Source organism: Mus musculus, chromosome 16 (assembly GCF_000001635.26).
Source record: "Mus musculus strain C57BL/6J chromosome 16, GRCm38.p6 C57BL/6J".
NCBI classification, from domain to species: Eukaryota; Metazoa; Chordata; class Mammalia; order Rodentia; family Muridae; genus Mus; species Mus musculus.
Genome location: NC_000082.6, coordinates 26,721,581 through 26,747,748, shown reverse-complemented (window position 1 = coordinate 26,747,748; position 26,168 = coordinate 26,721,581). Strand labels below are relative to the sequence as shown.

Below are 26,168 nucleotides of genomic sequence, written 5' to 3'. Positions count from 1 at the left end.
TATTAATTTTATGGGTAGGATTTTTTTTACTTACTATTTCTTTACATTTATTATTGTGGACTGTCATTACTTCCCCATGGTTATGAATTATGGCTTAGCTGGATATAAATTTTAGGCTGACAGTCTTACTTATTTTTCCTCGGTATTTTCATAATATTATTCCAAAAGTTGACTAGCATCAAATTTTGCTGTTACAAAGTTCACTGACAGCCAAGTGTATTTATTTTTGTATCATGATCTTTTATTCTTTTTTTAAAAATAGATTTCCTCCTTTCATCCTTGTGAGCATTTGAAATGTAGCAGCATACTTATTTTAAATTCTCTTTCTTATCTCTTCCTTTCCTGTAGTCATAATCAAATGAATTTTTCTACTTGATAAGCCTGTTGTCTAGTTACTTGTTACATCTCTAAGCACAAAATCCATGGCCAAATTTTAGAAAGTCTTACAAATTTTAAATAATGGAATTTTATCTCCAAAAGTAATTATATAGATGCCTTTCTTGGTTATATGGGGTAGGCCAATCCAATTTTTCCTCATAAATTTTGTAATCCTTTCTCTGTTAAATATTTATATTAATGCAACATTGTCTCCATGGATATAGGCATTTTACGTCTGGTAGAGAAACTATTTTCTTCCTTGTAACTTTTTGCATGCCAATAATCTTGATTGCCATTGGTCAATAAACAGAGATGGTAGAAATTTATTACCCTGACATGTTTAAGCAGCACTAATTCTGGCTTCCGACTTATACTGAGTAAGTCTCTATAAAATGGTGAAATGAACCCCTGCATAATTTCTGCAAATGTCATATTTTTTAAAGCAAACTCTAGTAATGGACAATGCTATATTCTCCCAGAGGCAACATGGCTTCAACTCATTGTCTTGAGACATTTTTCCTTTCTTTCATGGAAATATTTCTCCCTTTTGCTTCATATCTTCACAGACTCTTTTCATCCATTTCAAATACATGATACAAACATGGTTTTTGCTCATTATAACAGTCAAAGCTTCTTTTTTATTAGCTCTTCTATTTTGCCCAAATGTTTATCTCTTGTTTTCCCAGTCCTTCCCTGTTCTTTAATGCCTTCTTCTTTGATTTCATTCTATAAGACACTTTGTTTTCTTCAATATTTCCCTATTTGTATTCCAGAGGAAAAGCATCTGACTGCCCTATCCAATACCATTGTCCTGTAAGCAGACACTTCATGCTAGACCCCCATCACACATTAACAGCTGAAATGTTTGTCTGCTCTTCTTGGAAGTGAAAACTAGTGATTGTACTCAGTGATCTTCCCTTGATAGATTAGGTTGGAATTAGAAAATGTGTTAATATTGTACCACCACTATTAACATATTCACTATGATTTCTAATTCAATATTTGAATTAATGAAGTAAGGATTTGTATTAGGCCATTTTTTGTCAGTCACCAGGGAAAGGCTATATCGACTAAGGACAACACCTTCATCATATTGACCTGTAGTCAAGTCCCTGGGTATTTTGTTGATTAGTGACTGATGTCAGAGGACAATGCCCAATGCAGAAGATGTCATCTTGAGCAGATAGTCTTGAACTATATAAGAAAGCACGTTGAGCAAGTCACTGAAGCAAGTCAGTCTGCTCACATTTGAGTCCCTGCACAACTTCTCTCAAGGACTGACTATGATTGGGAAATGTTAGTCTTGGTCATGGTACTTATCATAGTAGTAGAAAGCAAACTGGAACAGTATCAGCCTGGATGTTGCCCAAAATGTAAGAATTTGCTTTACACAACGGATATGCAAAAATATTTGCTGAAAGACTAAATACATAAATGAATAAATCATCCGTGTTTTATATAGCCTCTTCACTTCATTGGAATAAACTTCCCATCTATACCTCAGCTTCCCAACTATAAAACAGAATATTATTGGCTCTGCTTCCTTCACAGACTGTTATAAAAATGGAAGCAATGGGAGACATAACATGTGGAAGTATTGTGAAACTGTAAAATGGTATGTGAATGTGATTTATTGCTATTGCCATAACAGCAAGCAAAAACTATATTTTAACTCACAAGACTATTTAGGTAGTCTTATTATGATCGTCTGTAATGGCAACATAGTAAGGCTTGGGAATTATGAAGCCAATCCTGATAGCATCACAATATGTCATCATTACCAAAATGTAGGCAACTACATAAGAGCCTATTTGGTTTGCAATGATATGAGACAGGTTGATTTGTGTGGAGGATTTAGACATTGGATGGAGATTTATCTAGTTTCTAATGGATTTTTGCTCTTTGAAGTAGTTAGTTGTTTTTCTGATTCTAGTTTTCCACACCTATGAAGCGAGGACAGCTCTCTGGCCTCTTGCTATCACAAGATGACTAATGGCTTATAGTATACTATATAGGAGTATAGTAGACCTAGCCACTTTTCATTTTCCTCTCTTTAGCCAGTTCCTACAGCCACTTCTCATACAATTCTTTCCAGGAAATTTCAAGGTAAGAGAGATAGAAAAGAAATATGTAGTAGGAAGATAACATATTTTTAAAGAAAGAATGTCTGTAAATATAACTAATTAAGGAACTTGAAGGATGGCTCAGTGGTTAAGAGCACCTGTTGCTCTTACAAAGGACCAGATTTAGTTGCTAGAACACCCATAGCAGCTGACAACTGTCTGTAACACCAGTTCCAGGGGATCTGGCACATTCTTCTGACATCTGTAGCCACCACTTATGTAGATAATGAACATGTATGCATACATTATGCATACTTAATGGGTTTGAGAGTCATGCTTGATGGATGAATGCAGCTATCACCCCTCACCAAGGAAACTTCTCTTTACAGCAAGCAAAGACCATAACTAGATACCATGTAGAGATCACTGGCTTGTAGAAAGACCAGCCCCGATGAATAAAATGTATACCCCATCTTCTGCATCTATGGCTCAAGAACCATTGCAAAAGAAGAGAAGAAAAGATAGAAAGATTCAGAAAATCAGGACTTCTAGTCTAAATCAGTCTATCCTAGAAATAGCTGAAGATACAAGACTAAAACAATGGCAATATCAATAGATACCCTAAGGTGGAAGGGGAAATTTTCACCAAGACCTGCAAGAAATTAATAATTTCCTAGAGAGTTCAATAGCCTCTCCAAGGGTTCAGGCCCTTCAATGATGAAGCCATATACATACAAATAAGCAAAAAAATAGTGGACTCAGAGCGTTCTATTTATATTTGTGCATTCTTATACATGCAACACAGAAGAAAAAGAGGCTATCTATTTGATACTTGTGGGTACATTAAAGAAGTTGGAGGGAGGGGATTTGGGAAATGCTAGCAGAAGGAAAGGGTCAGGGGAAATATTGTAATGATATTTGAATTAAAAATGTATTAAAGCATACACATATGAAGTAAATTTAAAAAAGCATCATAAGTTAATGCAGTGCTGGGACCCTTTTCATGATGCTGTTATCTATGTAAGCAATCACGTATGCTCTTAGAGGCAGGCCACTGTCAACCTGGAACTGGTCTTGTTGCCTAATCACCTTGATCTGCTTCCTACAGCTATGCCATTCTCTGAACAAAATAGCTAGCCTAGTTTTGCTGGGTCGAGGGATGTGTGACAAAATGATGTCCCGTGTTATAGACATGCTGTAGGCATGACTCTGTCACTCTCCACAAGTGAAGGCTGCCTGCATCTCTCTTCTTTCTTCTCTAGTAGTTTTTCTTTTTCTTTTTTTTAATTAATATTTTTTATTACATATTTTCCTCAATTACATTTCCAATGCTATCCCAAAAGTCCCCCATACCCTCCCCCCCACTGCCCTACCCACTCATTCCCATTTTTTTTTTTTTTTTTTTTTTTTTTTTTGGCCCTGGCGTTACCCTGTACTGGGGCATATACAGTTTGCAAGTCCAATGGGCCTCTCTTTCCAGTGATGGCCGAATAGGCCATCTTTTGATACATATGCAGCTAGAGTCAAGAGCTCTGGGGTACTGGTTAGTTCATAATGTTGTTCCACCTATAGGGTTGCAGATCCCTTTAGCTCCTTGGCTACTTTCTCTAGCTCCTCCATTGGGAGCCCTGTGATCCATCCAATAGCTGATTGTGAGCATCCACTTCTGTGTTTGCTAGGCCCTGGCATAGTCTCACAAGATACAGCTACATCTGGGTCCTTTCGATAAAATCTTGCTAGTGTATACAATGGTGTCAGCGTTTGGATGCTGATTATGGGGTGGATCCCTGGATATGGCAGTCTCTAGATGGTCCATCCTTTCGTCTCAGCTCCAAACTTTGTCTCTGTAACTCCTTCCATGGGTGTTTTGTTCCCAATTCTAAGTAGGGGCAGAGTATCCACACTTCAGTCTTCATTCTTCTTGAGTTTCATGTGTTTAGGAAATTGTATCTTATATCTTGGGTATCCTAGGTTTTGGGCTAATATCCACTTAAATGCAAATCAAAACAACCCTGAGATTCTACCTCACACCAGTCAGAATAGCTAAGATCAAAAATTCAGGTGACAGCAGATACTGGCAAGGATGAAAGAGGAACACTCCTCCATTGTTGGTGGGAATGCAGGCTTGTACAACCACTCTGGAAATCAGTCTGGCGATTCCTCAGAAAATTGGACATAGTACTACCGGAGGATCCAGCAATACCTCTCCTGGGCATATATCCAGAAGATGTCCCAACCGGTAAGAAGGACACATGCTCCACTATGTTCATAGCAGCCTTATTTATAATAGCCAGAAGCTGGAAAGAACCCAGATGCCCCTCAACAGAGGAATGGATACAGAAAATGTGGTACATTTACACAATGGAGTACTACTCAGCTATTAAAAAGAATGAATTTGTGAAATTCCTAGTCAAATGGATGGACCTGGAGGGCATCATCCTGAGTGAGGTAACACATTCACAAAGGAACTCACACAATATGTACTCACTGATAAGTGGATATTAGCCCAAAACCTAGTATATCTAGTAGTTTTTCAAAAGATCATTATGTCTCCCCAAATCAGATAGTAGGATATGTCTTTGATCTGTTTTTCAAAGTTTCAAAGGATATTCAAAAATGCACTCAAAGAAGTGTTCTCTGTGCCTCTTTGTAACCTTTCATTATCTAGTCTGGGTGGTTTCTGAATTAGATTGCTAATTAATTAATTGACTCATAGTTTTGAATAGAAGTTTGAAATTCATGAATGAATATGCTGGAGATTCTTCCTCTGTGCATGTGGCTTGATGCAATAGGAAGCAGACACTGTCCTTTGACATGTTTTGATTTTAAACTTTGCTCTGTTTCTTTCAAGGGCAGGCTTTGTTTTAAGACTGTGTGACTTGTATTGAATATGGGCCCCGTCATAATTGAATGAATCTTTAATTGTAGACTTTGCATGGCTTTGAAAAGAAAGAATCATTTCCCTTTAATTATCTTTGGTTAATTATCTCTACATTAATGGCCTGACTGCTGTTATCCATCACATGAAAAGACGGCTAGAGCCGAGGAGCACACCCCCAGACAAGGTCTTTTCTTCCCACTGTCAAAGACACTTAATGTTCCTATAAATGGGTCAAAACTCTCCAGATCTGGGATTTTGATTAATTTAGTCAGAACTTCTGGTTAATAATAGATCAAAATTATTATGTTAATCATGTCCAACTATTTATGAACACAAGATACTGATTGCTTTAAGAAAAATGTAAATTTTACTGATATGTATGTTTGACACCTCCAAAGACAGAAGTTGCTTTAGATAATGCTTAACTAAGGGGCTCAACAAATTATTTTAGGCCATGCTCTTCATATTTTGTACTTTTCCCTGTTTTGGCTTAATTTAGATGGTATCCTGCTACATAGTGAAGAACGACTTAGCAGAGTTTATTCTCCCAGAAACCTCATGAAAATGTAGTTTTCTTTCCATATTTAAAAGAATAAACCTAGCAGAATTTCTTTTAATTACTTGGGGTGACTTGCCTACTGTGAATTTATTACCATGGCCAGGAATATTCCACTTAAAGAATGATCTTAAGCCTGTTATTTTCTGGGTCTCATCTACCCATTAAATAAAGATTAAAAGAAGATTAAATAAAGATTAAAAACAGGAAGACCTAGGATTCTCTAAAAATAGACTGTTAATTTTGAAATGGAGGGATGGGCATTGAGTTACAAAATTCTGTTGTACTGTTTGGTCAAGAATGTGATGATTTTGTTTACCATCAATTTCTCAGCAGAAGTTTATATGGTAAATAAGCAGGGAGAATTAGAGGCAAAGGGTACCTGAATACTTAAAGATTTCTAGAACTATAATTATTTAGATAAGTAAAACATGTTTGTGGTTAAGTTTTATGCCTCATTATGCAGGATCTCCCGTGCCTGGGTAGAACACTTAAGCACCTAGAAATCTCAAGATAAACATGTAAGCATATTTATATACATGCACAAAGTTTGAGTGGAATAGAATTGTTGCTATTCAATAAAAAAAAAAAAAAAAAGAAAAGAAAAAGAAAGGAGCTTGATTTTTATACCAAAATGGTTTTTCAAGTATTTTCTATGTGTGACATTGGACGGTATGGAGGCCTTAACAAAGCTCCATTAGTTATAATTTAAGGAGTATATATAAAAGTATATGATTTAAAAACTATTGCAATTTTATGAGGTCCCATTTGTGAGTTCTTGATCTTATAGCATGAGCTTTTGGTGTTCTGTACAGAAACTTTTCCCGTGAGCCCATGTGTTCGAGCTTTTTCCCCACTTTCTCTTCTATTAGATTTGGTGTATGTGGATTTATGTGGAGGTCCTTGATCCACTTGGATTTGAACTTTGTACAGAGAGATAACAATGGAGTTATTTGCATTCTTCTACATGCTGATCACTAGTTAAACCAGTACAATTTGTTGATAATGCTGTCTCTTTTCCAATAGATGGTTTTAGCTCCTTTGTCAAAGGTCAAATGACCATAGGTTTGTGTGTTCTTTTCTGGACCTTCAATTCTATTCCATCAAATTACCCACCTGTTGCTGTACCAATTCCATGCAGTTTTTTGTCACTTTTGCTCTGCAGTACAGCTTGAGATCAAGGATGGTGATTCAGAAGTTCTTTTATTTCTGAGAATAATTTTTGCTATCCTAGGTTTTTTGTTATTCCAAAATGATTTTGAGAATTGTTTTTTCTAACTCTATGAAGAATTGAATTGGAATTTTTTATGGGGATTGCATTGAATCTGTTGATCGCTTTCAGCAAGTTGGCCATTTTTACTATATTAGTCCTGCAAATCCATGAGCATGGAAGATCTTTCCATCTTCTGAGGTCTTCTTCAATTTCTTTCTTCAGAGACTTGAAGTTCTTGTCATAGAGATCTTTCACTTGTTTGGTTAGAGTCACACCGAGATATTTTATATTGTTTGTGACTATTGTGAAGGGTGTCATTTCCCTAATTTCTTTCTCAGCCCATTTATCCTTTGAGTATAGGAAGGCTACTGATTTGTTTGAGTTAATTTTATATCCAGCCACTTTGCTGAAGTTGTTTATCAGCAAAAAATCGCAAAGCTTTTATAAGGTAAAAAACACTGTCAATAGGAAAAAATGGCAACCAATTGATTGGGAAAAGATCTTTACCAATCCCCTATCCAATAGAGGGCTAATATCCAATATATACAAAGGACTCAGGAAGTTAGACTCCAGAGAACCAAATAACCCTATTTAAAAATGGGGAACGGAGCTAAACAGAGAATTCTCAACTTAGGTAACTTGAATGATGAGAAGCACCTTAAGAAATGTTCAACATCCTCAGTCATCAGGAAAATGAAAATCAAAACAACTCCGAGATTCTACCTCATACCAGTCACAATGGCTAAGATCAAAAACTCAGGTAACAGCAGATGTTGGCAAGGATGTGGAGGAAGAAGAACATTCCTCCTTTGCTGATGGAATTGAAAGCAGGTACAACTACTATGGAAATCAGTCTGGTAGTTCTCCAGAAAATTGGACATAGTACTACCTGAGGACTCAGTTATACCACTCCAAGGCATTCACCTAAGAAGATGCCCCAACATGTTATAAGGACACATACCCCACTATGTTCATAGCAGCCATATTTAAAATAGCCAGGAGCTGGAAACAACCCAGATGTTTCTCAACAGAGGACTGGATACAGAAAATGTGGTACATTTACACAATGGACTACTATTCAGCTATTAAAAATAACTTAATGAAATTAGCAGGTAAATGGATGGAACTTGAAAGTATCATCTTAAGTGAGGCAACTCACAAAAGAACACACACAGTATGCACTCACTGATAAGTAGAGATTAGCATATACAGTCACCAAATCCCACATGCTATTTTCTATACCCGAAAGTGCTTGCTGACAGGATCCTGATAGGGTTGTCTTTTCAGAGAGTCTGCCAGAGCCTGACAAATTCAGAGGCAAATGCAGCCAATCACTGGGCTGTGTGCAGGGTCTCCAAAGGAGTTAGAGAAGGAACTGAAGGAGCCGAGGGTGTTTTCAGCCCCATGGAGGGAGCAACAGTGTCAACCGGCCAGACCCTCTGGAACTTCCGAGGACTGGACCACCAACCAAATAGTACACATGGAGGGACACATGGCAGAGAATGGCCTTGTTGGCATTGTTGGGAGGAGGGGTCCTTGGGCCTGAGGGTGTTCAATGCCCAAGTGTAAGGGAATGTCAGAGCAGGAAAAGGGAGTGTGTGGGTGGGGGAGCACCCTCATAGAGGCAAGAGATGGGGGAAGGGATAGAGTGTGTCTAAAGGGGAGATCTGGAAAGAGGAAAACATTTGAAATATAAATAAAGAAAATATCAGAAAGAAAGAAAGAAAGAAAGAAAGAAAGAAAGAAAGAAAGAAAGAAAGAAAGGAAGGAAGGAAGGAAGGAAGGAAGGAAGGAAGGAAGGAAGGAAGGAAGGAAGATAGAAAGAAATTAAAAGAAAATGAGTTAAGGGGAAAGCCAAACTAAAATTCACTCCATTTTATATCACCTTGAGATTAAAAACTGAGCTGTCAGAAGACTCAGCCTGATCTCTCTGACTCTTGCATTTGAATACAGGCTCAGTGAAAACAGTACAATGTGATTTGTGTCAGGCATTATGAAACATGGTCCATAGAATATTAAAGGATAATGATGCAGAAATGTGAGACTTACATTATTCTTTATTAATTTCTCAGTATCATGAAACAAAGAATCTAGTGTAAAGATGTGTCTAAGGATTGCTAGCTCTAGAATGAACAGAAGATCTGAGAAACTGGCTATACAACACCCAGATCTCTGCATGTTAGATTCTGTAGCTGTTCACAGTGGATCATGTAACAATTTCAGAGCACTTTCTAGTTTATAATAAAGAACATTTGAATCTAGAAAAAAAAAAACTAGAACTATTGCAAGGACCTGTGCAACATGAAAATCAGTCACTCAATGCGGGTGAGGAAGCAAAGAGTCAAATTCTTATCTCACTCACTAGCATCACGTTGGTTCATGAGAAGACCAAGAATTGTGCATGGCACTCCCAGGCTTCAGCTCTCTCTATTGCAGATGCACAGCTTTATTATGTTTTGTTACTTAGAGAATATTGTGACTTATCCTATAATCCACCATGATATGTCCTTATTTCATTAACTATGATAAAAAAATAGATGTTCTGCAGTCAGCCCTACAATGTTAAAATCTGTTCCCTACATGACTCTTTACTTTTCTCAACATGACCCAATCTCCAACCATGTTTCTGCTGGCCTCAATGAAACTAATTTCATTAGTAGTCACTGATGAAACCAAGCCTACAATAATTAGCACTATAATTCACACATGTTCTGGATTTCATTTTTTCTGACCTCACTTCCAATCTATTCAACTCAAACATTCAATTTTCCATAACATGATCATTGAATTTTTGTTCTTACAACATTTCTCTATTCCTAAACCCACTCACTAGTTTCAGTATTTATGTGGTTCAAATTTGATAACCAATGAATGTGATCATAATTTGGCCTGCATTCTCAATCCCTACTTAGTAACCAATTCCTCACCCTATTGCCCTTACATGCACAACACACATGATGTGGCAAGCTAATATATATGTTGACTGCTTTTATAAATTCCATAACTAAAAATTCTCATGTAGACTGCTATTGCTCTTTCCAAATCTTGCCATGTAGCTCTCAGCTATTGACTTTCCTACCTTTCAAGTGTGGTTCTTCTGTCTAGATTCTCTTAACCCTCAAACATCATCTCGTTTCTGCCCCCCTCCCCCATCCCCAGACTGTTTCTTCTGTTTTGAAATTTAGAGATCAACAGAAAACAAAACAAAACAAAACAAAACAAAACAAAACAAAACAGAGGACTTTGCCCTCAATTTCTCAGCATAATATCTATTTACCTTGTACCACGCCTCTCACTTCTTTCAACTCTGAGGTATTTCCTGATACTTTCTGAAATTGTACATGGGATGCCACTCAATCTGGATCATTTTCTTATCAGTTTTCTCCTCTCAATCCAGCAGCTTTAATTTCACCCCTGTCTATCTGTCTTTCTATCTGAACCCTTGTCTATCTGCCTTTCTGTCTGTCTGCAGCTCTAAGGGGAAGGAAGCACATGAGTGTGGTAAATACCTTTGCACCAAACTCAGACTATGATTAAGAAGAGGGGTCTCTTTATTCCCAGAAGGATGGAAAGCAGAAACAAAATCATTCTTGATGCCCTTTGCACCTCTAACCACTTAATTTTCTGTTTTCCCCTTTTCCCAGAGTACTTCAAATTTCTTGGAGCCTCCTTCTCCTTCTCTACTTTCTTGAAATACTCCCCTTAGGAATTTGCTCCCATCATTCCACAAAGCTCTTTTAGAGTCCGTAACGATCAAACCAGTAGTCAAATCTGAGCAGAGACCTGACTTTGATCCAGTCCTTGCATCGGGCATATTGATCATCCCTGTCACTTTGTTCGTTTCTAGGCTCTACCTTCCCAGGCATCTTCTCCTTCTAGGCTTTTGTTAGACTCTTCCCATCATCCTCCCCTCACATAACTTTTATGCTTTAGTACTACCTCTTGGGCACTATGACTAATGGTTTTCTGATATTTTTTGATGAATTAAATATGACTTTATCCTTCTGCAACCTTTCTATTCAATGGCATGTTTGCATCAGTAAGTTCACTCTTGGACGACATCATTTTAAGATCCAATGCATCTTAAACTAAAAGCAAACAAAACCAAGAAGAGCAACAAAACTCTGAACTACCAATCTCTCTCTCCCCAGAGTGTTCCTTCTGTTTGCTCAGACCTAAGTATGACATCATTCTATAGCCTCTTCTGCTTTCCTGTTACTGATTGCATCTGTCAGAAGATCATGTCAGTTTAACATGCACAACTATACTCTTCAGGCATATCTTACCACAGGAACATTTCACTACTCCTCAGGTAGCATGTGATCCAGATCTCCACTATCTCATGCCTTGTTGCAACTCCATTATCCTGTCCTTAACTTTACTGTCCACAAAACAGGCAGAGATATCTTACTAAAACACAAAGGACAACATATTCTTCTGCTTTGATCCATCTAAGACATCACAAGCCTACCATCTCTCTAGATCCTTTCTGCTCCTCTGTATTTATTCCCTGAGAGGCTGGAATATTATATAGGATTCCTTGGTCTCTAGATTGGTTTAGGTTCATTAGAGAAAGACTATCCAGGAATTCATTGCAGAGGAAGCGTGAGGTCCAGATAGTCTCCTTGTTTCTACACTATTAACAGGTGCTGGCAATGTCCCATACTGAAGGCTGCATCTTCTGCCTCACAGATCTGTTTATTTTTCATTCAGCTCCTGTAACTACTGCTGCCCCTTGATACTCTAGGTCTGCGTTTGTGGCCCTTGTGCTGTTACAAGTACTAGTTACTATAGTTTGACATACCAGGTTTCCTATGTTCCCCACATATCAGTAAGTAGAAATTTTAGTAGACTTTCACTCCCTTGTTCCTACTTGCCCTCTCTTCTTTTCTTCCTTCTTTTTCTCCATTAATTTACTTATTTATTCACTTTACATCACAGCCATGGCCAGTACTCCTTCACATAGTTCCTTCCCCCTCCTCTTCTCCCTCCTTTTCTTCTCCCTCCTTTTCTTCTTCCTCCTCTTCTTCCTATTCTTCCTCCTCCTCTCCTCCTCCTCCCCATTGCCCTTCTCCTCTGAAAAGAGGGAGGCCTTCCACTGGATACCAACCTATGAGAACACATCAAATCACTGCAGAACTAGACAATCCTCTCTCAATGAGGCTAGACAAAGCAACTTGATTAGGGAGACAGGATCCATGGGCAGAGAACAGAGTCAGGGACAGCTCCTGCTTCAGTTGTTGGAGGACTAGCACCAAGACCATGCTAAATATCTGCTACATACATGTTGGGGGCTTAGGTCCAATCCTTGTATGCTCTTTGGTTGAGGGTTCAATCTCTGGGAGCCCACAAGTGTCCAGGATAGTTGACTTTGTTGATCTTTTTGTGGTTCTTTTCTTTTTTCTTTCTTCCTTTATTTTACTTTTTAAAAGACAATATATGATTATTTGAATAAAAATGACTCTGATGGACTCCTTGTGGTGCTATGAGGAGGTACTGTCATCTTGGAGTAGGTGTGGCCTTGTTAGAGGGAGTATATCACTAGAGGTGGACTTTGAGATTTCAAAAGCTCAAGCCAGGACCAGTATAACTCACTCTTCCTGCTGCCTGCCCATCCAGATGAAGAGCTCTCAGAACCTCTCCAATACCATGTCCTCCGGACATACTTCTCACCATGACTATAATGACTAAATTTCTGAACTGTAAGTCAGACTCACTTAAATGTTTGTCTTATAAAAGCTGCTGTGTTCCTACTGTCTCTTCCCAGCAATAGAACATAAGGTCTCACTATGTACTTCTGAGTGGCCTGGAAATCACTATGTAAAACAGACTAACCTCAAATTCACGGAGCCCTTCCAAAGTGCTGTGACTAAAAATGTACACCACCAAACTTGCTTTGAATTAGCCTTAAATTTCTAGTTTCAGTATCTTCTTCCTTTCCTTCCGCTGGGACTATGGATGATACCTTTTTTATTTAATGAGGGAGAAAGAAAACACTATTACAATGATCTATAAAGAATTCATTAAGGGTATCTTTTCTCAGTATCTAAGCTTCCAGGCATAGTTTTTCACTTGTCTGTCATATTCCAAACGCAGGGACATTTGCTCTTTCTCTTGATATCTTAGGGGTTTTACACTGTCTATTAAATCTGTCCCATCTCCCATTTTAACCATATCTCCATCCCAAAGGTGTCTTTTTAGAGCAGTCATCCATAAACACTATTCAAAATTACAAGTTTTATCCTATTACCCCAGCCACAGGGTTGATTCATTATCATTATAAATTATAATTATCATTCATTATCATTATGTGACATGTCCTATATGATGATGATTTTTACAAAAGTCATTGTATATACTTGTATGTGTAGGATGTGTGTGTGTGTGTGTGTATTCATGTGTGTGAGTGTGGATGCACATGTAGCTCAGTTGTCCATTCTTGTCCTTACCTTATTTGAGACAGGCTGATTTGCCCCAGTCTATACTAGCTATCCCCCTGAGCTTCTGACGATGTTCCTATTTCTACCTCTCATTTTACTTTAAGAATACTAGGAACACAGACATACACTGTCACATACAGCCTTACAAGGCTTCTGGGGATTTGCCTGTGTGACAAGCACTTTATATACCAAATCATTTTACCAAACCTCCTTATATTGTTTTGATTTTTTAAAAAATCTCTTCCCACTAGAATGTAATTTAAGTAGAGGAAGGAACTTGTTCTGCTTTGTTCTTTCATTTCCCTGATTTATTTTATTGCTTTATTTTGTTTTTCAAAACAGGGTTTCTTTGTGTAGCCCTGGCTGGCCTGGAACTCACTTTGTAGACCAGGCTGGCCTCAAACTCAGAAATCTGCCTGCCTCTACCTCCCAAGTGCTGGGATTAAAGGCATGCACTACTACTGCCTGGCCATTTCCCTGATTTTTATAAGAGCTTGAGTAGATGTCCAAGTCATGTTGCAGAATGAATGAGGTAATGTACATTCAGAAGAATACTATGTGCAGTTAAATAGAAGAAAATTGTTTCCACTGGTAATGTCAAAACGGCATTTGAAAGTCACCTTGAAAATGGACATCTGAGATGAATAGTTTTCCTAGACCTTAATAACAGCTTGAATATGTTCACCCTGATGCAAACAATTTAGTATTGAGTGTAAAGTACAATATGAAAACAGAAGAAAAATCCTTTTCTGACACTGGGTTGAGACTAAGAAATGCAAAATCAAGCAAAACAAAATGGATCAACTATTAGTATGGAAGTGCCCTGCTAGGATGATTGATTCATTTTGTGTTGGTTTTATGGCAGAGTTGGGGAAGAGCTACAAGGTCACTGAGGTAATGCAAAAGTTCCTGCCCTCAGCAATGACGGGGAATGGAGAATGGCTAGAAGATGGAGTGTCTTGAAAGGTTTATGCCCTTAGAGGACAATACAAGGTGTGTAGAACATATCTCTTCATTTTCTCCTGATCTACATCAACACAGTACTCTATTTCACTTTGCCATCGCAATCTGGACTTTGAAGTAACAGACAGGCTTAACGATTATGGCTTCAAGTCATTAGCCTGAGAAGCTCTATGTACACTCTAGGTAGAAAAGTAGTTATCACAACTCAATGCACTGTCATTTTGAGCTATTTAATAGCAACATCACAAGCAGAACATCTGCTGATGAGCCCAGTGCAAGGGCCCTGCATCAGTTGTTACTGTAGATGAAAAGGAGCAGGTTGGCCATCCTAATGTGAGGAGGCACCCAGGCCAGGCAAAACGCAGCTGGCCACCTTTCCACTCTTGCTTGGCCATGGATCATCTGTCCTCAAGTTACACTGAGGACTGAATTAACTGGTGCTGGATATGGTATAGGAAACCCCAGGATTCCAATATTGGAATTCATTTCACACCGTGATGAACAAAAGCCCGAAGCAGTGCCTTTGATAGAACACTGCATCTGTAATGAAAGGGAAGTGGGAGAAAGAAATAGGCAAGGCTCTTTTATTTTGCTCTCAATGATAATTGTCATGGTATTTAATTCACAGTAACATTAGTGGAAAAATTATATATGTTAGTCACTACACTAAGTGCTCAAATTAGAGACCTAATAGAATTTCTTCTCAGTGAAACTAGAAGACAGCAGGCAAAGTAGGCACTAGGAAGTTTATATTTCAGTATCAGGAGAATTATGAATTATACATGTGTAAGGAGTAACATCTTGCTTGCCTGGGGGAAAAATTCATAGATTTGGTAGCCTTTGAACTGAACCTGGAGCATTCTAAGAGCCCTTGTATAAGGAAGAAATGGAATAGATATTCTAAGCTTTTTGTTAGAAATGCAGATAGATAACCATGAAAACATAAGGCATGTTACAGAAATATAATCAATTATGTTACATACCTTAAATTGTTGACATTTTGGAGAGAATAGGAACAAAGATTTTAAGTGATTTTTGGAATGTAATGACTTTGCAGTTATTGTCCTGTAAGATGTCCTTTGCACACTCTTTGGCTATCTGGATTAGGATCACCAGGATGAGTGTAGACACCAACTCAAGTCCTTTTTGTCAACTTTGCTCCTCTTCATAGAGTGTTGTGATGAAATTACTTTGATTGCACAGTTAGTACTTCTTCAAGCCATCACGATAATGGGCATACAGATAAGATCTGAACCTAAAATTCCTAACTCTGGGGATGCTGTTACTGATACACTATGTGATTTTAAAGCCAGGCTCTGAAAGCTTTATGCCATGACATACATGCAGTTTAAAGCCCAGAAGAAGGGTCACTAGGAATTCATATGGATAAGACAGAATGATCTGACACCATTAAGGAAAGAAAGCTATAGCATGCTTAAACACATTTATAAACATGAAACCTTAGATCCTGAGATATAAAGTGACGAAAAGTTACAGTTCTAGTATTGATCTATGAGTAAGCCTCACATAATGGAGTGAGTGGTTTTTTGCTTGGAGCTAGTGGTTTCAGGAGATTACAGACAACAGTTAGCTGTCAAGATTTGCACTGAGAAGTGCATGCTGTAGAAAGCAGGAAGGCTGAATATCACTCCATTTAGAGAAGAGTCCTCACTCTTCTTAAATGTTTCCCCACATTACCAAGCGTGAAGTGCTAATGACAGGGTATATGTAAAAGGGGGGAAAAGGGGGGCAGGATTTGTTTACTATTACTCAGTGAACCAGAACCATGGTGTCTGACTGATTACTGCTCTAACGTCCCACATTTGAGGACTCACAAGTCTGAGCTACAGAAAGAAGAAACATCTTGGTTATTGATATATAACCATTCTATTTGAAAGTATGATGAAATCCTGAGAGATGTGAAAGAAAGCAATTGCATGCTCTTTTCCGTAGTGATTACTATTTTGGGGGGAAAAAACCTCATTGTCATTATCCTTATAAGTCAGCCTACAATGTAAGTTATATTTTAGTCCTAGGATTCTATGCCAAGAACTTGGCTTAACAGCCCCATTCATATCATTCAGGCCTAGTTTCCACATCCCATTTTTCCTGTTTCTTAATGAGGAGAAAAGGAAGTAGGGGTTGGGACATACATAGACACCACACACACACACACACACACACACACACACACACACAAAGAAAGAGAGAGAGACAGAGAGACAGAGACAGAGACAGAGATACATAAAAGAAAGACAGAGAGAGATTCAGACAGAAACACATACAGAGAAGGGGATGGAAGGAGTGAGGAGGAGGAGGAGAGAGAGAGAGAGAGAGAGAGAGAGAGAGAGAGAGAGAGAGAGAGAGAGGAAGGAATAGAGGTCAAAAACAAAAACAACTCATTCCTGTTCTAGGCTCTCCCACATCATCACATCATTTAGGCTCCTTTCTAACACAGAATATAGTCATCAGCTAACATATAGTTCCTCAGTGGACCTAGTCATGGAGGACATGTTGAACTATTCCTCGCTTGCATATTCTACAAGGAGATTGTTGAGGTGCCATAAAGACACATAAGCTCCTTGTTGTGGAAGTTCTTATGGGGTCATGCAGATGGCACAGAGGATTCCTTAAGTTCTATACGACCATATTTCAAAGTGGGTCCTTGAGCCCCACTCGAGCCTCAGATGACCACAGATTGGAAGAGAGTTTGTGATGCTGAACAAGAATCAGACAGTCAAGGTTCTGCCATATTTCTGGCCCACAGAACTGTAATGTAATAAGTATTCATAGATTTAAGTTTCTATAGTACAATTCCTGTTATAAAAACACAAAACACAATTCTTGTCCTACTACTTACTTTGTAGATACTACTTTTGTTGTCTTTAGTGCTTATAGCAATATGGAAGTAGATTTTCTACTCTGTTATATGAAAGATTACAGTTGGACGATGTGTTCTGGAAAGTGCCCATAGTGATTGTCATTTTCTTCAGATTCCTATTAATGAAACACTGATGATGATGATGATGACGATGACAATGACGATAATGGTGAGGACAATGACAATGACAGTGATGATTATGGGAAGATGATGACGACGACAAAACAATACCACCACATGAGTAATTACAGATTTTAGAAGTTCACATTTATTGTATAATTTTACCCTTACAACAATTCAATGAGGTAGATATTATTTCCACTTTACATGAAGAGACTGAGAATTTGAGAGCAAACATGTGCTATTGAAATGCACATTCACTACAGTAAATGTTATCCCAAAGCATACATCCTGACTCCAAAGTAATTTTGTATACAATATAAAGCTTACAATGGGAATGACTGTCTACCTTTGTTTCCTAAATTCTGAAATCCACACAACATTTACTCTAGTGAGTACCAAGAAGATTTTACAATCTTTTTCCTTTTATTTTGGTGCTTAGAATTAGGAAAATAGGGCTTGATTGTCCTCGGGATCTTCTTAGACATCATTTAATGCAATTTGCCTAAAACCAAGTGACTACATTAGGGGACTGATCATAGGAAAATAATAAACACTAAGACTATTATTGTGTTCTTTGGCTATTTAAGTTAGCAATTCTATTTACTTTTCTAATTTTATGTTTTTATTGTTATTTTCTCAGTATCTCATAATCAATATGAAACAATATGAAAGCCAAGAACTAGAAATGCTAAAAGATTTCTTTATCTTTTCCTTTAAACAAATAATTCAGTTCCAGCATTTGGCAATGAATTTCAAGGTTTACACTTGAAGGAGGAAGAATACTATCCATGATATTAGTATTTATTTTTCCCTTTCATTTCCTATGTACAATTCATACTGAATTTTTCATCAAATCATTACTGAATTTTCACTGACTCCTGTTCAGGAATTATGAATGTCCTCCGGGCAGTTATTCTTCACAAGATCAAATATCTAAATCATTTGGGAGAGGATTGGTTGTCTGTGGCACACCAGAGATAGCTACAATTGTTCTCAAAGATTAAGTTCACTTCTGTCTCAAAACCACTTGTCCCTGGATCTAAAACAAGATAAGCCTGATACACAGCTACCACAATTTAAAATAAATCAATGAGTTAAAAAATGAAATTCAGGGGTTATTTTAATCCTGTTTTAGAGTGGGTGATTTCACGATTTATCCCAGGCTGGCCTAGAACTTAACTGTGACACAATGGTCTAGTGTTGGAATTGCACTACACTACACTACACTGCACTACACTACACTACACACAGTTTAAAATTGTTTTTTTTAGCATATATTTATGAAGTATTCAAAAAACATTATCCAGGTACAGAGAGGTACAGTTCATGATCTGCTGGCAGATATCGTTTGCAAACTTCCACCTTTCTATCTATACAAACTTTTCAGAAAGTCCTTCTCTACAGTTTCAAATTTTGAAATGTTTCGAATATTTAGAGTGAAACTATGTGAACTATTCTTAGAAGAGTTTTGGATGGTGAGCAGTTTCCTCAAGACACCAAGAAACAAAGTCCTTCTTTGTTCAACACTACAGCCTGTTCTCATGTCTTAAGACTCTGAAATATTAATCTTTGCCAAACAAAGAAGAACTTTAAATTATTACCAAATGATACTGTATACATTAGAAAAATCTGTATAAAAGTTCAAATACTTAATGGCAATAGAACCCAATCAGAAAGAGAGAAAACATAAGGAGAGTAGTCACAGACTTCATAACACCCACATGGGTACTGGTCTCCTTCTTCATCTGAGCAATTCCCTGTTTAAGTCCTCAGATAAATGGATCAATGATGCTTCCTAATGACCATGTTACATGCTCTGCTGTGTTCTAAATGCCTTCAATTCTTCTGAGGCTCCCTGAATTTCGAAAATGAAACGGCTCATTTGCAGACAGTTTAACCATCACATTCTTAGAGTACTTACCTAAGCCACTAAAGAGGAAGTAACCAAATATGGCAACTTACAACTTTTTTTCAACCAAGTTTACAGAAGCTATAATTACTATGACACAGTCTGTCAACACCTTCATTTATGGAGCATTTAAATGCAAGCTTTATTCTTTTCTGTGTGGCGTTTCATCTTGATATCTTGGCACACTGAGGTTTGATGTGAACATTAAAGTCTTTTGTTTGTTTATTTTATGATACGGAGTGATAGAAGATTGACAGTCCTTCCTAGATTCATCAGTTTAATAAATATCCTCATCTCATTTGTAGAAGAAGACTATGCCATGTGTTCATAAAATCCAATGTAGTCTTCCCAAAGACACTAGAACATATTTTGTAGCCTTCTCTATGACTCCAGAATTCTGGAGATAGTGCTAGTTAATAAAATATCAGAGAAAGAAAATGAGGCATGTCAATTTAAGCTCAGGAATAGGTAGGACAACTGCAAGCTACACATTTCACATGGCAAGGACACAAAACTGCAAGCCCCTAAGCTGGACCCTTAGCATCAGCAAAAATAAGATGTGTAATGGGAAGTTATTGAAGTATTAGCCCAGCATAACTTATCTTACTCTAATACAGACAATGGTTGGAACACTCCCACCAAGTTCCAAAGAGCAGTGTTAGATAGTTCATAGATTATGAATACATTCTACCAACCACTCTATTCGATTGTTTGCTTATGCTGAGACAATTCCAAGGGCTAAACTGGCCCTTCATTTTCAGCTATTGCCTGCAAACACTGTTAAAAGGATGATTTGTGGTCCTCCTTGGCTGGAGAAAATCAGAGCCTACAAGGGTAAAAGAGAGGTAAAAATTAATGGTTCTTAAACAATTTGTACATCAGAATTACTCAAGAAGTTTACATGGAGCTCTGCCCAGCCTTTGTGAAGCTCATTTAGTGTATTGTAGTAGCAGTAAGAAATGTGCATTTCCACAGGAGTACAAATGGCTGCGGCATGAATGATTCAAGGAATACAGCTTGTCAAGGTTAGGGCAAGTTCAATCTTTCCCTAATTAATAATCTGAACAACACTCTAGGACATATGAAAATTGCTAAAGATTAGTGTAGGCAACAGTTTTCCAAGTGTGACACAGGGGATACCTACCTTATTTAGATTACAAAGGGTCTACTCTAATAAGGCAAACTGCTGAACTGTGATCCCCAACTTCAGCAAGAACCACAGTAGTGAAGGAGCTGTGTTATTGTCTTCCATGTAGAGGTGCCCCCTATACAGACTTCATTCCACTTGCTCTGTTTCCATAGAGATCTATAAGCTACCTGCTTCTTCTATTGTGATGTACACGGTTGTGACAAGATAGTTCCACTTATGACTTAGAATAATATTTTTTTCACATGGATCCACCAGGGTTAGTTTCAGAGTCAGTACTGGAAAGTACGTTAAAAGCCTAAATTAGATGCCTAAGTATATCAATAACAGGCTGAGCACCATTGGGAATACCACTTACCCCGGATAATAATTTCTTGTCCTGTGTTGAATTAGGATATTTTATGAAAATAAAAAAGTGATGCATATATATTAAGCTTATAATGTCATTTAATGCTGAAAAACATCCAGTGAGATTAATATTATTAGATTCATTTTAGATAGCAGAACATCAAGGCACAGAAAGATCATACTTCAAGAGAAAAGAGAGAAGGAAGGATGAATTTGACTTTAATTTCATGTTTCTAAATAGACAATATTTCTTACATATTGGTATGTATATTTAACCAATAATTATGCCACTTCAGTGATAAGTAGTCATAGCCCATGAGAAAAATTCTTATTATTTTCATTGTTAAAATATATGACAGTGAATATAACTTTATTATTGGATGATGGTTAAGGAATAATCACATTCATTTCTGAGCCTTCATATGCTGAATATGTAGGTCATGATCTTTCAGACTCTTATGTAGCCAAATGCTCTGAAATATGACTTTATGTTTCTAAGCCTGTACTTAACATCTTCAAAGAAAACCTGTACTTAAAATCTTCAAAGATAATCAATATCAAAATTTAGCTTTGAGAGTACCAAAATTACATAGTTATTTAAAAGAACTTATATTTTATGTTTATAGCTCTGGCTTCTGTTGTTTGTTTTATTTTTATCTCCCAAGAAGCTGAGTGTAAATACTTTGTCTGTAGGACCCAGGGAAATCAATCTCACACCTACCAGGAACTCCTTTCCCTGCTGCCTAGCTTTCATAAGGTCACAAGTTGCTATTGCAGGCTGCTGGAGAGAAAAGACACCACAATTGTCTTACTTAGCACTGAACCCTGAGGATACATTACCAGCCCCCCAGGCAAGATATACCCACTGTTGAATAGAGACATAGGGCTTATGGGATGATGAATTATTTTCCGATTGGATTTGAGGCCTGCTGCATGACTGGTATTTAATACATTTCTAGTATTTAAAATATGGTCTAATCTCATGGCTGTGGAGACTCACTGGTAGAACTTACCACTGTTATATTGTTAAATGGTCAGGTTGTCTAATAAGCTATATATTTAAAACAATGGACCTGTGATGCTTTCAGCTTTGATCAGAAAAGCTCTTGTACAGTGGGATGGAGTCTGTGCAGATAATCATCACTAGTCCTATTGATAAGAATACATGATTAGAAATATTCAACCCTAAATAGGGCACCTTTATAATAGCCCTGTGAAACTTAAGCAACACTATGGAAGAGGAAACAGAATGCATATATGTACATGCATATACATACATGCATATATATATATATATATTATATATATATATACACATTTATATGCTGGAGAATGATAGAGATGGGTGGGACACAGTTTGTTTTAGATATGGCATGTTTATTACACTTAAAACTCATAGCAGCTTTAATGGCAAAATCCAACTAAATTCTAGCATGATGGTGGACAAGTTGTTGATCCCCCCAAAATTTTAGACAGAATAATCCTTATTTAAAATAGTGTTACTAGTGGCTTCTGCTCCAGTGGATGGCCCTACATTCATACATGTATTGGTAGCTGTACTTTGTGTGTGATTTTTTTTTTAAGACTTGAAATTGGGACACAAACTTACCAGGATCAAGGAAGAGCTGGTTAAAGAAAATGGCTAGTGTTAGATATGATTATCTTTCATTGTATACATACAAGAATTTTTCTTTTCTTTATCTACTAATACTTTAATTAGCAATTAATTATTTACTTTTATTTTTGTGTATATGTGTACCAAGTGTATGTATGTGCACCACTTATGTATTGGAATCCCTAGAAGTAAAATGTAATTGGATTCTCCAGAATGTGAGTTGCAGACAGTTGTGAGCCACAGCCTTCTCTCTCATAGAATTTGAAGTCATGTCTATTATCCACTTTCTGATGGCTAACATGAAGCCTTTGAACATCTCTTCTAAAGGTGATGCAATGTGAAATGAGAACTCTGCATTGAGCTGAGTCATTTCTGCTGTGTATCACAGCTAGGTACATATTCCATCATAAGGAATGTTTTCGACAGTGGGAGTTCTAGTCAAACAGATGAAATGAAGGCTTTCCATGCATGTCTTAACTCTGTATCACTTCCTTTGCCTTTGATTGAGAGGCTGGCTCGGGGCCAAACTCACTAGCAGTAGAGGCTGCTGTAACGTAGTGACACCTCCCATCTAATGTCACCTACTACGGTTTTAGATCTGCTTCTCTTTAGAAACATTGGTTTTTGTGCTTGTAACTTTCCTAGAGTAAGCAGGCAACATATGGAACTGAAAGAGGAGACAGGATTCTCAGCTGTTTCCTGGGCTGGAGGATTCATCAGACCAACACTATTATGAAGGCCAGATGTTTTCAGCTTGGAGAAGGAATATACATTTCCCATATGTTCTTACTTGCGTTGTCCTCAGGTCACAGTTGCCTGAGGCACTTGGACCCCTATTTCAGCATATATTCTTTAGCTGAGAGTTTTTTTTTTTTTTAATGTTTGTTTGTTTTGATTCTTTGACTTTATTTTACAAATTTAAGCCAGGATTTAATTGAAAACATATATTCACATATTTATGTTTTGAAACTTGTGAAAGAAATTGCACAAGTTGCCACGCAGAAGCTGATTCAGTGGCAACAACCAAACAGAGGTGGGGAAACACTCATGTGTTCTTTAGTCATCTGCATGCTCAAGGGTGCCTGATAGGTCCTGGCTTGAAGGCCATGTGCCATGGACCTTTGGTTGGCATGTGACTGACTGCAGAAAGACCCTACTTGTCTGAAGCTGCTCTTTGTCCTTGGTGTTCAATCAAGCCTATGGGTGTTAGACTTGCATCTGCTCCTTTGTTCCCCCTTTCTCTCACCTTCTGGCCCTTGGAGGAATTTGAACTCAACATCTAATTTCAGAATTGTGAAGAACGGCTGCAGGCACCAAAATCTACCTACAGTTCCTTGCCAATGAAATTTTCTATCATTTGAACAAAACATGATTCTTACTTAAACTCAACTTCTTATAGAGGTCCAATTCACATCAGAAAACAAAACAAACAAACAAAAAACAACCACCACAACAAATATCCCTCACCATTCCTATTAAATCTCAATTTTCTGAAATGTAATGTTCTCTGGATTTGAATATAAATGCCAGAAAATGCAAATTGAGGAGAGGACATTAAAAATATGTTAGTACAAAAGGCATGGCATAAAAATATACCTTTATTGAGACCAATGACAAAAAGCATACTATTTACAGGGGGCAATGGGAAGCAGGGATTCCTATGGAAAGATTTGGTCCCTGGGGACACAAATGTGCTGGCGGTTTGCTGTTGAGCTCTGTCTACCAGAACCTGCTCCCTTTCAAGTCACTCCTTGGGATAGACACATCCTGTGAGTGTCAAAGCCCTGGTCTTTTGGGTGCAAAAACTCAATGAGTGTCAAAGCCGAAGTACTCTTTACTGGCCCACATCACAAGGAGACACCAGTTCCTAGCTACCTTTGAATCCCTTGGCAAGATCAGACTCTAAGCAACTTTTACATACTGACCTTCTAGGGCCCGAGAAGAGTGTGCTTGCTCTTCCAAGGCCGTTAGAGGCAATAACTGGATACAGGTGCTTCAGGTCTTTTGTCTCCTAGAAATAAATAGTTTTTTTAAAAAAATCAATAAAAGGGGGACACAAATCTGATAGTCTATTAAATGATTTAAAATGTCGATTATTTCCAAAAGTTTTTGACCCAAAGAGAGTTGGTAGAAACAGCAGCCACCACCCTCCACATAAAGTGATTATAGGATATAAAAGTCATTGTTATTGGATAAATCTGTAAAGTGGCGGAGTGCAAGAGCTGAGATCTGGGGAGCGGGTTCGGGTCGGGTGCCATTTTGTATCCACTGACTTTCAGACTCTTGGAGAGGAGGCTTACAGAGGTGTGTTTCCCACTGGGGATGCGTGTGCATCTCTGCCCGGCTCTTGCTCCTGAGGTGACTTTCTCCTTCACAGTAGGTGACACAGCAGCGACAGGCTGCTGAGGGTTTCCCTCGGTGCTTGGACATCGTGCCCGGGGCTGGCTCTGCTCCAGACACCCTCTCTGAGCTTCGGAGTTCTGGGGGCTCTTTCAAACGACTTCTCCTCTGAACATGATCCAGACTGATGTCAGACTGAGAAGAACAGCTCTCATTCCAGCCGGAGCTGGCGCTCAGACTTCTCAGGGGAAGAGCCAAACGCAAGGCCTTCCAGAACTTGGAGCCAGAATGTTTGGACTTTTCTCCCTTCCAGCTTACAAAAGACACAGACTCCTTCAGCTGCATGATGCCTGGATGGGGTTGCTCAAGCGGACGGTACTCCACCACAATGAGCTTAGTGGCAATGGAGTTCTGGCACATGACACCCAGCTTAAACTCCAGCATGCTGATGCTCTTTTCTGTCACATAGTCAGGGCTCAGGACAACAATCATCCTTCGGCTCCTCTGAATGAAATCAAAAACTGCTTCCACGGTATCTACAGGGAAATGGAAAGATAGCATAGCATCTGGTAATGATGTATCCATATCCAGCTGGTAGTTGTCCTGTCCACAAAAGACGGGCATGAAAATTTTTGAAAAAAAAAATAGGGTATCATTACTCAATCATCTATCCAGTTGAGAAATCAAGTAATCTCATCAACACCACCCTTACTGACATTTGGGAAGATTTTTGTCTCTTGTATGGAAGAAAGAGGGGCCTCCAAGGGGGGATGCTCGAGTCTCACTCTGAAGTCATCAAAGGTAGATGGACGGAGGGAACTGGGAAATATCAGCAAGGGGATGGGTAAGGGAAGAGGGATCAGGTATACAGAGAGCTGGGGAGTTAGAGCTAGAATGTAAGGAGTGCATGGAACTTGTCATGGAAGGGAGATCTCTAGGATGTGCCAGAGACCTGGGATGGGGGAGGCTCCAGGGAGTCTATGAGGGTGACTTAGCTGAGATGCCTAGCAGCGGGGATATGGAGCCTGAAGTGGACACCTCCTGTAGCAAGGTGGAACTTGTAGTGTCAGGATACCAATCCACCCACAATGGCTGGACCTAGGCCCCCTGCACATTTGTAGCAGATGTGTAGCTTGGTCTTGCTGCTAATCCCCAACAACTGGAGCAGAAGCTGTCCCTGAATCTGTTGCTTGCCTGTGGATCCTGTTCCTCTACCTGGGCTTCCTTGTTTGCCGTCACTGTGAGATGATGTGCCTAGTCCTGCAGTGACTTGAACAAGTGCCAGGGTGGGTTGGAGCCCATAAGGCACTT

General features: G+C 38.4%; 1 protein-coding gene and 1 long non-coding RNA gene across 5 annotated transcripts in view; one reads left to right on the top strand and one right to left on the bottom strand.

Moving 5' to 3' along the window:
- Gm20319 (predicted gene, 20319) overlaps positions 1-26,168 on the top strand; it is a 40,821-nt gene that overhangs the window by 7,754 nt on the left and 6,899 nt on the right. The window contains exon 2 of the long non-coding RNA NR_105063.1: positions 14,397-14,524. This is a non-coding gene — a long non-coding RNA (predicted gene, 20319). The remainder of the gene's footprint in view (positions 1-14,396; positions 14,525-26,168) is intronic.
- The window catches only part of Il1rap (interleukin 1 receptor accessory protein), a 148,620-nt gene continuing 140,072 nt past the window's right edge, over positions 17,621-26,168 (bottom strand). Inside the window, exons 11-13 of one of the 4 annotated variants that reach the window (NR_152416.1) lie at positions 24,818-25,393; positions 24,443-24,528; positions 17,621-20,233 (exon numbers count right to left, since the gene is read on the bottom strand). Coding sequence is in view for 2 of the 4 variants with exons in the window: in NM_001159318.1 (NP_001152790.1) it covers positions 24,681-25,393 (713 nt within the window). In the remaining 2 variants the exon portion in view is untranslated. Of the gene's footprint in view, positions 20,234-22,601; positions 25,394-26,168 lie in introns of those variants that run through there. The other 3 variants (XR_875736.3, NM_001159317.1, NM_001159318.1) reach the window with 3 other exon arrangements.